General features: G+C 49.2%; 1 protein-coding gene across 2 annotated transcripts in view; it reads right to left on the bottom strand.

The window, feature by feature from the left end:
- Window positions 1–1,716: 1,716 nt before the first annotated feature.
- Window positions 1,717–14,345, bottom strand: part of zhx2a (zinc fingers and homeoboxes 2a) — a 32,657-nt gene continuing 20,028 nt past the window's right edge. Inside the window, exons 2-3 of one of the 2 annotated variants that reach the window (XM_052516399.1) lie at window positions 3,129–5,790; window positions 1,717–2,687 (exon numbers count right to left, since the gene is read on the bottom strand). In XM_052516399.1, coding sequence (XP_052372359.1) covers window positions 3,139–5,637 — 2,499 coding nt within the window. In that variant the 5' untranslated portion in view covers window positions 5,638–5,790 and the 3' untranslated portion in view covers window positions 1,717–2,687; window positions 3,129–3,138. Of the gene's footprint in view, window positions 2,688–2,727; window positions 2,959–3,128; window positions 5,791–14,345 lie in introns of those variants that run through there. The other variant, XM_052516400.1, reaches the window with a different exon arrangement.

Below are 14,345 nucleotides of genomic sequence, written 5' to 3'. Positions count from 1 at the left end.
GAATGGGCAACACAATGTAAGCACCTTTGTAGATAAAGGGGAGACCGGCTGGAGGAGGATTGTGGGTGAATGGGCAACACAATGTAAGCACCTTTGTAGATAAAGGGGAGACCGGCTGGAGGAGGATTGTGGGTGAATGGGCAACACAATGTAAGCACCTTTGTAGATAAAGGGGAGACCGGCTGGAGGAGGATTGTGGGTGAATGGGCAACACAATGTAAGCACCTTTGAACGAGGTACGCTCCGGTTTGTGACAAGAATTGCAAACGCTGCTGGGTTTTTCCACACAAGTTTCCCGTGTGAATCGAGAATGATCCAGCCAACTTGACTGTGGGAAGCTTTGGAGTCAACGTGGAGCAGCATCCCTGTGAAACGCTTTCAACACCTTGTAGTCCATGCTCTGAAGAGTTGAGGCTGTTCTGAGGGCAAAAGGGGATGAAACTCAATATTTGGTCTTCCCAGTGTGCATTTCCCCTAAAGTTGATTGACATGCCCGCTTAATCTAGTCAGCATAACACCAAAATCAGTCTGTTTTTGTTGTTGCATGGGCCAGTCCTCAATCCAGCACATCTACTGTGGAAGGTGGCAGAGCTGCAGCTGTGTTTGTCAGACCAGGAGACATCCTAAAAATCATTTCTCACAAATATCTTTAGTGTCCAAAAGGTCTGGGCTACAAACTAATACGACCAGTCTATGGAAAGATGACTCACAAACACAATGGTGTTCTCCATTTTGCTCTACGACCACAAGTGTCACGGTACCAGGCTGGAAAGGTTCCACAGTCAAATTCAACCTCTTTCCCCCCCGAGCTTACTTACATCTCACAGAAATAGACCAGACACTTTAAAACATACTTCCTTTTGATTAGTATTTTATAATACATACAGGGGTCCTCAGCATGACCATCTAAAAAACTATTCCATATGTTAGCTTAGTAGAAACCCAGCCCTGGGCCCTTAGGGTTGAGTATCTCTGAGTAGTGCTCCAGCCCTGGGCCCTTAGGGTTGAGCATCTCTCTGAGTAGTGACCCTGCCCTGGGCTCTTAGGGTTGAATATTTCTGAGTAGTGACCCAGCCCTGGGCCCTTAGGGTTGAGCATCTCTCTGAGTAGTGACCCTGGGCCCTTAGGGTTGAGTATCTCTCTGAGTAGTGACTCTGGGCCCTTAGGGTTGAGCATCTCTCTGAGTAGTGACCCTGGGCCCTTAGGGTTGAGCATCTCTCTGAGTAGTGACCCTGGGCCCTTAGGGTTGAGTATCTCTCTGAGTAGTGACCCTGGGCCCTTAGGGTTGAATATCTCTGAGTAGTGACCCTGGGCCCTTAGGGTTGAATATCTCTGAGTAGTGACCCTGGGCCCTTAGGGTTGAGTATCTCTCTGAGTAGTGACCCTGGGCCCTTAGGGTTGAGCATCTCTCTGAGTAGTGACCCTGGGCCCTTAGGGTTGAGTATCTCTCTGAGTAGTGACCCTGGGCCCTTAGGGTTGAATCTCTCTGAGTAGTGACCCTGGGCCCTTAGGGTTGAGTATCTCTCTGAGTAGTGACCCTGGGCCCTTAGGGTTGAATATCTCTGAGTAGTGACCCTGGGCCCTTAGGGTTGAATATCTCTGAGTAGTGACCCTGGGCCCTTAGGGTTGAGTATCTCTCTCTGAGTAGTGACCCTGGGCCCTTAGGGTTGAATATCTCTGAGTAGTGACCACTGCACAACGGACCAAGAGACATCCTTCAGTTGGTTGTGTTTTATTGAGTTACAGCAGACGGATAAAAAAAACAAAAAACAGGAAGCAAAGAGATTCTTGGTAGCAGTACAGTATTCCACATACATGTGTGAACATGATTCACTAATAGAAGCAGCATGGAACTGAAGGAGTGAGCCATTGAAATGGAGCCTAACTACACCTAGGATATCTATGGATATCTAGAAAGCCAACACGAGAAAAGACCAGTCACTGATGCAACGGACGCTGCAATTCAAAAATGAGACTGAACTACAAAAAACATGTACAGTGCATTTTCTTGTTTTTCTAAATGTATTCATGTCCATTCTGTGGCTGACTGTCGTCTCAGGCAGCAGGAGCATTCAGCATGAGAGAGGGAGAACTGTTACTGTAATGTAAGTATGTGATTCTTAGCCTGGGTAGCAGACCTGTTTGTGCCATCATTCCATCTGGAACCCAGGCTAGGAGATTCTATGGTCTGGTAGAGAACCACTAGTCCCTTTAGTCCAAATGGATGAACACACTGGATATCAGAAGTGTTACTAGTCTATCCACTTGAAATAAGTGCCATCTATGACCAGCTGTCAGTCACTAAATGTTTGGTTAAAAAGAAAATAATTACCAACTGATGAATTGGTTTACAATTTCCATCATAGTCATAAAAACCAAAACATTCCTCTTTTAGGGGTTATTGACTCCTGTTAGAAATGTAAAAACCAGCAACCCCGAAAATGTTTACAAAGCTTTTGCAATACAGAAAAATATTTACAAGGGCCCTTTTTTTTATTTATTAAGTGTAATAATAATAATAATAATAATAATGCATCAAGTCCAGCTTTGGCACTCAATGGTCTTGCCAGTCAGTGTTTGGCGTGGACTCTACTGTCCACTGTGCTGATGTCACAGGCCAGGTAGGAGATCATTGGTTCCAGATTCAATAATCTTCAGAATCTTCTGCCTGAGAAACTCAGTATCCTCTGAAACAAAGGAAAATGTCAAAACACAAGACTTGTTATACAGATGGCTGACTACACCCTTCGTTGTTAACCTATCATTCTGCAGTTAACATACCCATACAGCAGGCTATCAGAGGTGCTTTTCTGTTCACCAGGGGAAAAATCCCCAGTGATAACCACATGTGTATAATCTCAATAGCCTCTTCCTGCCAAGATGTTTTTCTGAAGGCTAAATTACAGGCATCCCGCGTGGTTCAAAGCCACAGCTGCTTGATTGTTGCTTGCCAGCGCTCTGTTAAAGGGAAAACTATCACTACTACATAACCAATTCCCCTTCATCTGGGACATCTTTTTTTGACTGAGTTACTTACAGGCATCAAGACGAGATAATTATGCATTTCAGTGTTAATGATCACAGGAATTGTAAACTTGCAGGACAGTAGCTTATCATAGACTACTCACCATGCTCTTCTCATCCAGTCACCCGACCAGGTTGGTCTCCCATCAGCACCTCTGCTTCCGAGCCGATCTTCTGGTTCTCCAAAGCACCTTTAGTCTCGTCCCCTACAGCCATGGTCACCTTCACCCATCTGCTTCTGTCCACGTTGGCCTGTCCATGTTGGTCCCTGCCCCTGCTGATGTCTGTCATACTCTGGCCCAGCTTACTGGTAAACCACTGGACTATGTCCTGGTTGATGAGTTTCGACTGCAAAGGAAGCTTCTCTGCGTCCTCTGCTGAAAGCAGCGTGGTCTTGGCTTCTGTGAAGTGCTGCTGGAGAATGCTGCTTGGGGGTCGTTCAGTGATGCCTGACGAGCTCTGACCGTTCTGTCCTGCTTTGCCGTTGACTTTGTGGAACTGGTCCATCCAGTCCAAGGTTCCGTTCTTCAGGGCGGATCGGTTTTCCTTGAACCAGCGGACAATCTCTGTGCGAGACAAACCCGTCTGTCCCTCCAGCTGGCTGTACTCTTCTGGCGACGGCCACTGGGTCTGAGTGAACACCTCTTTGAGAAGCCCTTGGGATTTCCTGTCGATGGGCTCAGGACTGGTGGAAGTGGTGACGATGGGAAGAGGTGAGCACCGGACTTTGCTGTCCTGTTCGTAAACACAATTCAGTATCCCTCGTTGCTCCTCAAGGCTCTTCGGACACATGGAGTTTGCCAGGGCTTGCTCCAAGTTGTCCCGCAGTGCTCTGCGCTCTGAGAACCAGCAGTCGATCTCAGTCTTGGAGAGCCTTGTGTCCACAACGAGGTTGTCAACGTCAATTTCAGTGGGGGAGCTGGTCCTCTGAAAACTCTCCTCTAGCATCTTGAGCTGCTCAGAGGATTTGCCTTTGAGCCTCTCCAGGAGAGGAAACTGGGTGGGGACAGCCTTTTTGGGCTGACTGTCTTTCAATGCCTGGGGCTCAATCTTGATCACCTGTGGCGTCACCTTGTGATTGAGGAGTCGTTGCTCACTGAACCACTTCTTGATTTCTCCTCTAGAGAGGCCGGTGGACTCAATGAGGCGGTACACTTCCTCCTCTTCAGGGAACTGGCACTGGGTGTAACTCGCTTTCAGTACAGCAATCTGATCCGGGGTTTTATTGGCGTCTGAAGTGAAGCTGGGTTTAGGCGAAGCCACCAGTCTAGGTGTAGGTGCCTGAATGGTCTGGATTATGGAGGGACGTTTTATCTCTGAAGCGGCCACTACTGGAGCTACCAAGGGTCGCTTGACTGACTGTACGACCTGGTTTGCCATGGTTAGTGTGATGGGAGAACAACTGACAGCTGAGCCGTTCGCAACCGGCGTCAACACATAACTGGTCTGTCCCAGGAGGTTGAAGGGGACGGATTGAACTAGGGACTGTTGTCCTTTGGTGGACTGAGCCATCTGGGCGCCGCTCAGCACGGTGAAGGTGGTCTGTGGGACCGACTGGATGGTGCCGTTGAACATCTTCTTCCGAGCTTCTTCCACCTCTTCAGGGGACCAGCTGATGCCTTGCTTCAGTCTCTGGAGGGTGAACCACACCTTGATCTGTTCCTCGGGGTGCTTGGAGGCAACGGTAAGCCAGGACAGCTCCGCTTGGGTCGGGTACGGGAACTTGGTGAAGGATGTGATGAGTGTCATGTTACTGTCCAGTGAAGGGTTGTACTTGGAGGTGTTCAAAGGGACAGCGATTTTTGGTACTAAGTTGTAGTTAGGCGGGCGCTGAAGAGAAGGCATGATATGAGAGACGCCATCTTTTAGGGTCGCTTCTGGGATGATCACGGTCCCGGTCACATTCACGGCGGCGATCTGCTTTCTGGGGAGCTCGTGGTCGAGTCTGTCCGGTTGACTTTCTGTGAATAACCGTTTGTTGTCTGTTTTTGGCTTACTAATCTTCACCGTGGTGGATTTGCTCAGGGGGAAAGTGGCGAAGTCTTCTCCCGTCTGAATGCCGTTGGTTGAATCACAGACCACAGCGTTGCCTGCTCCTTCTATCGACTGCTCTAGGATGGTCTGATTGTTCAGCTTGATTCTCTTGAACTTGAAGTTGCTCTCCCCTGGATGACACCTCTCGTTGTGCTCTGTCAAGGTGTCAAACTTCTTTGTGTTGAAGTTGCACACAGCACACAGGTAGAGCGGGTTGAGAATGACATTGGGGTGATTGGAGTCCACGTGTTCCTTGAACTCATTCAGGTTCTGCGTAGAGAACGGACAGTACTTGCATTCATAGCCTCCCTGCTGCTTCCTCGGAGGCCTTGAATCCACCGCATTAGGTTTCTCAGGGGCCGGCGACTCCTGACGTGAACCACTAGGCTCTGTCCCGGAGCTCCAGTCCTCTCCAGGAAGCATCTCTGTGGATCCATTCACCACTGTGCTTTTTTTGTCCTTCGCCGATACCTCCACCTCCATCTCCATCTCACCTGGATCCTCTTGCCCCATCATGTCATCACCTCGAAAAACAGCATCAGCTCTACAAGGGGTCGTGGTCTTCCTTCGGCTGGCCATGGCGTGCGTAAGTCACCTGGGACTGTTAGACGGACGTCGTAGGGAAAACGAGGGGATGTTTCGGTCTTGTGAAGAATATGCACTTGTTCCAGCTGACTGTTAATGTCAGCTCCAATGAGGGAATTCATGAGACTTCATCCCAGATCACCCAATCTGAGGGAGAGAGAGAAAGGAGAAATTAAAAGAAACAAGGACAATCCTGCAATAACCTGAAAACAGACCATATTAAAAGCCCACACCGCTGGTTCAATAGTCAGCATCACTTTTCTTCCTGTTCTCTACTTAACATAAATGGCCATGGTAATAAGGCCTAACTCTGCAATGAAAATGTCCCTAAACCAGTGTACATATTCTTAGTCATTGTTCTCCATCCCTCTGTCACAGGGCCGAGCTTGGCCCTTCTGTGACAAAACAAGCATTTCAAACTCAATGACGGTAATCCTGGAAACCCTAAACTGCCTCCGATCCCGTCTCCCTAGTAGCAGATTACATATGTAACTGTCTCCCTAGTAGCAGATTACACATGTAACTGTCTCCCTAGTAGCAGATTACACATGTAACTGTCTCCCTAGTAGCAGATTACACATGTAACTGTCTCCCTAGTAGCAGATTACACATGTAACTGTCTCCCTAGTAGCAGATTACACATGTAACTGTCTCCCTAGTAGCAGATTACACATGTAACCGTCTCCCTAGTAGCAGATTACACATGTAACCGTCTCTCTAGTAGCAGATTACACATGTAACCGTCTCCCTAGTAGCAGATTACACATGTAACCGTCTCCCTAGTAGCAGATTACACATGTAACTGTCTCCCTAGTAGCAGATTACACATGTAACTGTCTCCCTAGTAGCAGATTACACATGTAACTGTCTCTAGTAGCAGATTACACATGTAACTGTCTCCCTAGTAGCAGATTACATTTGTAACTGTCTCCCTAGTAGCAGATTACACATGTAACTGTCTCCCTAGTAGCAGATTACACATGTAACTGTCTCCCTAGTAGCAGATTACACATGTAACTGTCTCCCTAGTAGCAGATTACACATGTAACTGTCTACCTAGTAGCAGATTACACATGTAACTGTCTACCTAGTAGCAGATTACATATGTCATCTCTCTGTTACAGATGCTATATGTAACTGTCTCCCTAGTAGCAGATTACACATGTAACTGTCTCCCTAGTAGCAGATTACACATGTAACTGTCTCCCTAGTAGCAGATTACACATGTAACTGTCTCCCTAGTAGCAGATTACACATGTAACTGTCTCCCTAGTAGCAGATTACACATGTAACAGTCTCCCTAGTAGCAGATTACACATGTAACCGTCTCCCTAGTAGCAGATTACACATGTAACTGTCTCCCTAGTAGCAGATTACACATGTAACCGTCTCCCTAGTAGCAGATTACACATGTAACTGTCTCCCTAGTAGCAGATTACACATGTAACTGTCTCCCTAGTAGCAGATTACACATGTAACTGTCTCCCTAGTAGCAGATTACACATGTAACTGTCTCCCTAGTAGCAGATTACACATGTAACTGTCTCCCTAGTAGCAGATTACACATGTAACTGTCTCCCTAGTAGCAGATTACACATGTAACTGTCTCCCTAGTAGCAGATTACACATGTAACTGTCTCCCTAGTAGCAGATTACACATGTAACAGTCTCCCTAGTAGCAGATTACACATGTCATCTCTCTGTTAGATGCAATATGTAACAGTCTCCCTAGTAGCAGATTACATATGTCATCTCTCTGTTAGATGCAATATGTAACTGTCTCCCTAGTAGCAGATTACACATGTCATCTCTCTGTTAGATGCAATATGTAACTGTCTCCCTAGTAGCAGATTACACATGTAACAGTCTCCCTAGTAGCAGATTACACATGTAACAGTCTCCCCAGTAGCAGATTACACATGTAACAGTCTCCCTAGTAGCAGATTACACATGTAACAGTCTCCCTAGTAGCAGATTACACATGTAACTGTCTCCCTTGAATTTTAGCAACCAGGAAATAGTGATTTTTCCACAAAGTGCATCTTTAGGACCCCCATGGGGAAACTGTGTTGCAGTGTCATGTCAACATTTAAAGTGGTGTTTAAATGGGTTAATATAAAACATTTAAAAGACTAGCCCGCTGGCCTCGCGGAGTCGATGGGAACATCGGCCCGCTGGCCTCGCGGAGTCGATGGGAACATCAGCCCGAGCTACTTAGGAGGGATATCACGCCTGGCACAAATGATTGTCTAGTTGTGTTTTCCCTGCTGAGGGGTGTCCTATACCTGCACCCAGAGGGGACTAGTTCAAAGTCCAGGTACAGGGGGTGGCTTGGGTCTAAAATGATTTTGTGAGCCTTACGGAGGGACCTGACCTTAAAAGATCTCATCCAGGCCTCTGTTTGACTCCTAGTACCTTGCTTGCTGTGTTGATAATCCTTCTCAACATATTTGTCTGGTTGACAGTGGCATTGCCAAACCAACAGACAATACAAAAAGTTAAAATACTCTCAAAAGATTTGTAAAACATAGTGAAAATAGTACAGTCTACATTAAAGGCCTAAAGCCAGTAGTACATACACCCAAAGCCAAGACAGCTCCATGTTGGTGCAACACATACTGTAGCTAAATCTGACAACGCACCAAAACAGAATCGGCTCCAAGGTAACAGATGTGAAAACTTCAGAGAAGCCTTAAGGATGCAATATAATACAGTACATGGATTTCATTTCCCTGAGCATTTGTTTTTTTATGAAACGATAGAGGAGCTAATTCAAGAGAGCGATAACCAGGCACGTCAGTTAAGAACACATTCTTATTTTCAATGACAGCCTGAGAACAGTGGGTTAACTGCCTCTTCAGGGGCAGAACAACAGATTTGTACCTTGTCAGCTCGGGGGTTTGAACTCGCAACCTTCCAGTTACTAGTCCAAAGCTCTAACCACTAGGCTACCTGCCGTCCCTACGCTCTAACCACTAGGCTACCTGCCGTCCCTACGCTCTAACCACTAGGCTACCTGCCGTCCCTACGCTCTAACCACTAGGCTACCTGCCGTCCCTACGCTCTAACCACTAGGCTACCTGCCGTCCCTACGCTCTAACCACTAGGCTACCTGCCGTCCCTACGCTCTAACCACTAGGCTACCTGCCGTCCCTACGCTCTAACCACTAGGCTACCTGCCGTCCCTGCGCTCTAACCACTAGGCTACCTGCCGTCCCTGCGCTCTAACCACTAGGCTACGCTGCCGTCCCTACGCTCTAACCACTAGGCTACGCTGCCGTCCCTACGCTCTAACCACTAGGCTACCTGCCGTCCCTACGCTCTAACCACTAGGCTACCTGCCGTCCCTACGCTCTAACCACTAGGCTACCTGCCGTCCCTACGCTCTAACCACTAGGCTACCTGCCGTCCCTACGCTCTAACCACTAGGCTACGCTGCCGTCCCTACGCTCTAACCACTAGGCTACGCTGCCGTCCCTCCGCTCTAACCACTAGGCTACGCTGCCGTCCCTCCGCTCTAACCACTAGGCTACCTGCCGTCCCTCCGCTCTAACCACTAGGCTACCTGCCGTCCCTCCGCTCTAACCACTAGGCTACCTGCCGTCCCTCCACTCTAACCACTAGGCTACCTGCCGTCCCTCCACTCTAACCACTAGGCTACCTGCCGTCCCTCCACTCTAACCACTAGGCTACCTGCCGTCCCTCCACTCTAACCACTAGGCTACCTGCCGTCCCTCCACTCTAACCACTAGGCTACCTGCCGTCCCTCCGCTCTAACCACTAGGCTACCTGCCGTCCCTCCGCTCTAACCACTAGGCTACCTGCCGTCCCTCCGCTCTAACCACTAGGCTACCTGCCGTCCCTCCGCTCTAACCACTAGGCTACGCTGCCGTCCCTCCGCTCTAACCACTAGGCTACGCTGCCGTCCCTCCGCTCTAACCACTAGGCTACGCTGCCGTCCCTACGCTCTAACCACTAGGCTACCTGCCGTCCCTACGCTCTAACCACTAGGCTACCTGCCGTCCCTACGCTCTAACCACTAGGCTACCTGCCGTCCCTACGCTCTAACCACTAGGCTACGCTGCCGTCCCTACGCTCTAACCACTAGGCTACGCTGCCGTCCCTCCGCTCTAACCACTAGGCTACGCTGCCGTCCCTCCGCTCTAACCACTAGGCTACCTGCCGTCCCTCCGCTCTAACCACTAGGCTACCTGCCGTCCCTCCGCTCTAACCACTAGGCTACCTGCCGTCCCTCCACTCTAACCACTAGGCTACCTGCCGTCCCTCCACTCTAACCACTAGGCTACCTGCCGTCCCTCCACTCTAACCACTAGGCTACCTGCCGTCCCTCCACTCTAACCACTAGGCTACCTGCCGTCCCTCCACTCTAACCACTAGGCTACCTGCCGTCCCTCCACTCTAACCACTAGGCTACCTGCCGTCCCTCCACTCTAACCACTAGGCTACCTGCCGTCCCTCCACTCTAACCACTAGGCTACCTGCCGTCCCTCCACTCTAACCACTAGGCTACCTGCCGTCCCTCCACTCTAACCACTAGGCTACCTGCCGTCCCTCCACTCTAACCACTAGGCTACCTGCCGTCCCTCCACTCTAACCACTAGGCTACCTGCCGTCCCTCCACTCTAACCACTAGGCTACGCTGCCTCCCCATAACAAACATCGTAGTCTTTTGGTTCTGCAATAGAACACTTTTATAAGGGCCGATGTGTTCCGACATTCAGCAGTGACTGAGCTGATAGAATCTGATTGGACAGGACAGCAGGTAAGTGATGCTAGGAGGACTTTAATAGAAGAGTAGGCTTTGTGTGATGAATGGTGGATAATGTAGCTTTTTGCTCCAAAATGAAGATACAAATCAGTTCCACAGTGGACTGCCTGACCTTGGATCAGTTATCACTTCTCTAAATCAGGAGAAAACGATCAAATATCACATTTCACTAACTGCCGCTCTTCAAACTGTTCAAAGATTGCTGTGGAAAACCCATTTTTATTCACAACGGTGACTAAGACCCAGTGGTGCTCGGGATGAGAACCAACATGTTTCATTTCAGGAACAACTGTTACAGCCTCCTGTTTAGAACCCAGAACATCCATGTTCCATGCTGTTGGTCTGGTGGTCAGGGCTCTGGTAAGAGATGGTCTGAGTAGAACATCATGTTCCATGCTGTTGGTCTGGTGGTCAGGGCTCTGGTAAGAGATGGTCTGAGTAGAACATCATGTTCCATGCTGTTGGTCTGGTGGTCAGGGCTCTGGTAAGAGATGGTCTGAGTAGAACATCATGTTCCATGCTGTTGGTCTGGTGGTCAGGGCTCTGGTATGAGATGGTCTGAGTAGAACATCATGTTCCATGCTGTTGGTCTGGTGGTCAGGGCTCTGGTAAGAGATGGTCTGAGTAGAACATCATGTTCCATGCTGTTGGTCTGGTGGTCAGGGCTCTGGTAAGAGATGGTCTGAGTAGAACATCATGTTCCATGCTGTTGGTCTGGTGGTCAGGGCTCTGGTAAGAGATGGTCTGAGTAGAACATCATGTTCCATGCTGTTGGTCTGGTGGTCAGGGCTCTGGTAAGAGACGGTCTGAGTAGAACATCATGTTCCATGCTGTTGGTCTGGTGGTCAGGGCTCTGGTAAGAGATGGTCTGAGTAGAACATCATGTTCCATGCTGTTGGTCTGGTGGTCAGGGCTCTGGTAAGAGATGGTCTGAGTAGAACATCATGTTCCATGCTGTTGGTCTGGTGGTCAGGGCTCTGGTAAGAGATGGTCTGAGTAGAACATCATGTTCCATGCTGTTGGTCTGGTGGTCAGGGCTCTGCTAAGAGATGGTCTGAGTAGAACATCATGTTCCATGCTGTTGGTCTGGTGGTCAGGGCTCTGGTAAGAGATGGTCTGAGTAGAACATCATGTTCCATGCTGTTGGTCTGGTGGTCAGGGCTCTGGTAAGAGATGGTCTGAGTAGAACATCATGTTCCATGCTGTTGGTCTGGTGGTCAGGGCTCTGGTAAGAGATGGTCTGAGTAGAACATCATGTTCCATGCTGTTGGTCTGGTGGTCAGGGCTCTGGTAAGAGATGGTCTGAGTAGAACATCATGTTCCATGCTGTTGGTCTGGTGGTCAGGGCTCTGGTAAGAGACGGTCTGAGTAGAACATCATGTTCCATGCTGTTGGTCTGGTGGTCAGGGCTCTGGTAAGAGATGGTCTGAGTAGAACATCATGTTCTATGCTGGTGGTCAGGGCTCTGGTAAGAGATGGTCTGAGTAGAACATCACGTTCCATGCTGTTGGTCTGGTGGTCAGGGCTCTGGTAAGAGATGGTCTGAGTAGAACATCATGTTCCATGCTGTTGGTCTGGTGGTCAGGGCTCTGGTATGAGATGGTCTGAGTAGAACATCATGTTCCATGCTGTTGGTCTGGTGGTCAGGGCTCTGGTAAGAGATGGTCTGAGTAGAACATCATGTTCCATGCTGTTGGTCTGGTGGTCAGGGCTCTGGTAAGAGATGGTCTGAGTAGAACATCATGTTCCATGCTGTTGGTCTGGTGGTCAGGGCTCTGGAGATGGTCGAGAGATGGGTCTGGTGGTCAGGGCTCTGGTAAGAGACGGTAGAACATCATGTTCCATGCTGTTGGTCTGGTGGTCAGGGCTCTGGTAAGAGATGGTCTGAGTAGAACATCATGTTCCATGCTGTTGGTCTGGTGGTCAGGGCTCTGGTAAGAGATGGTCTGAGTAGAACATCATGTTCCATGCTGTTGGTCTGGTGGTCAGGGCTCTGGTAAGAGATGGTCTGAGTAGAACATCATGTTCCATGCTGTTGGTCTGGTGGTCAGGGCTCTGGTAAGAGATGGTCTGAGTAGAACATCATGTTCCATGCTGTTGGTCTGGTGGTCAGGGCTCTGGTAAGAGATGGTCTGAGTAGAACATCATGTTCCATGCTGTTGGTCTGGTGGTCAGGGCTCTGGTAAGAGATGGTCTGAGTAGAACATCATGTTCCATGCTGTTGGTCTGGTGGTCAGGGCTCTGGTAAGAGATGGTCTGAGTAGAACATCATGTTCCATGCTGTTGGTCTGGTGGTCAGGGCTCTGGTAAGAGATGGTCTGAGTAGAACATCATGTTCCATGCTGTTGGTCTGGTGGTCAGGGCTCTGGTAAGAGATGGTCTGAGTAGAACATCATGTTCCATGCTGTTGGTCTGGTGGTCAGGGCTCTGGTAAGAGATGGTCTGAGTAGAACATCATGTTCCATGCTGTTGGTCTGGTGGTCAGGGCTCTGGTAAGATGGTCTGATGGAACATCATGTTCTATGCTGGTGGTCAGGGCTCTGGTAGAGATGGTCTGACATCATGTTCCATGCTGTTGGTCTGGTGGTCAGGGCTCTGCTAAGAGATGGTCTGAGTAGAACATCATGTTCCATGCTGTTGGTCTGGTGGTCAGGGCTCTGGTAAGAGATGGTCTGAGTAGAACATCATGTTCCATGCTGTTGGTCTGGTGGTCAGGGCTCTGGTAAGAGATGGTCTGAGTAGAACATCATGTTCCATGCTGTTGGTCTGGTGGTCAGGGCTCTGGTAAGAGATGGTCTGAGTAGAACATCATGTTCCATGCTGTTGGTCTGGTGGTCAGGGCTCTGGTAAGAGATGGTCTGAGTAGAACATCATGTTCCATGCTGTTGGTCTGGTGGTCAGGGCTCTGGTAAGAGATGGTCTGAGTAGAACATCATGTTCCATGCTGTTGGTCTGGTGGTCAGGGCTCTGGTAAGAGATGGTCTGAGTAGAACATCATGTTCCATGCTGTTGGTCTGGTGGTCAGGGCTCTGGTAAGAGACGGTCTGAGTAGAACATCATGTTCCATGCTGTTGGTCTGGTGGTCAGGGCTCTGGTAAGAGATGGTCTGAGTAGAACATCATGTTCTATGCTGGTGGTCAGGGCTCTGGTAAGAGATGGTCTGAGTAGAACATCATGTTCCATGCTGTTGGTCTGGTGGTCAGGGCTCTGGTAAGAGATAGTCTGAGTAGAACATCATGTTCCATGCTGTTGGTCTGGTGGTCAGGGCTCTGGTAAGAGATGGTCTGAGTAGAACATCATGTTCCATGCTGTTGGTCTGGTGGTCAGGGCTCTGGTAAGAGACGGTCTGAGTAGAACATCATGTTCCATGCTGTTGGTCTGGTGGTCAGGGCTCTGGTAAGAGACGGTCTGAGTAGAACATCATGTTCCATGCTGTTGGTCTGGTGGTCAGGGCTCTGGTAAGAGACGGTCTGAGTAGAACATCATGTTCCATGCTGTTGGTCTGGTGGTCAGGGCTCTGGTAAGAGATGGTCTGAGTAGAACATCATGTTCCATGCTGTTGGTCTGGTGGTCAGGGCTCTGGTAAGAGATGGTCTGAGTAGAACATCATGTTCCATGCTGTTGGTCTGGTGGTCAGGGCTCTGGTAAGAGATGGTCTGAGTAGAACATCATGTTCCATGCTGTTGGTCTGGTGGTCAGGGCTCTGGTAAGAGATGGTCTGAGTAGAACATCATGTTCCATGCTGTTGGTCTGGTGGTCAGGGCTCTGCTAAGAGATGGTCTGAGTAGAACATCATGTTCCATGCTGTTGGTCTGGTGGTCAGGGCTCTGGTAAGAGATGGTCTGAGTAGAACATCATGTTCCATGCTGTTGGTCTGGTGGTCAGGGCTCTGGTAAGAGATGGTCTGAGTAGA

This window comes from Oncorhynchus keta, unplaced genomic scaffold (genome assembly GCF_023373465.1).
Source record: "Oncorhynchus keta strain PuntledgeMale-10-30-2019 unplaced genomic scaffold, Oket_V2 Un_scaffold_4321_pilon_pilon, whole genome shotgun sequence".
NCBI lineage: Eukaryota > Metazoa > Chordata > Actinopteri > Salmoniformes > Salmonidae > Oncorhynchus > Oncorhynchus keta.
This window is presented reverse-complemented; position numbering and strand designations above follow the sequence as displayed.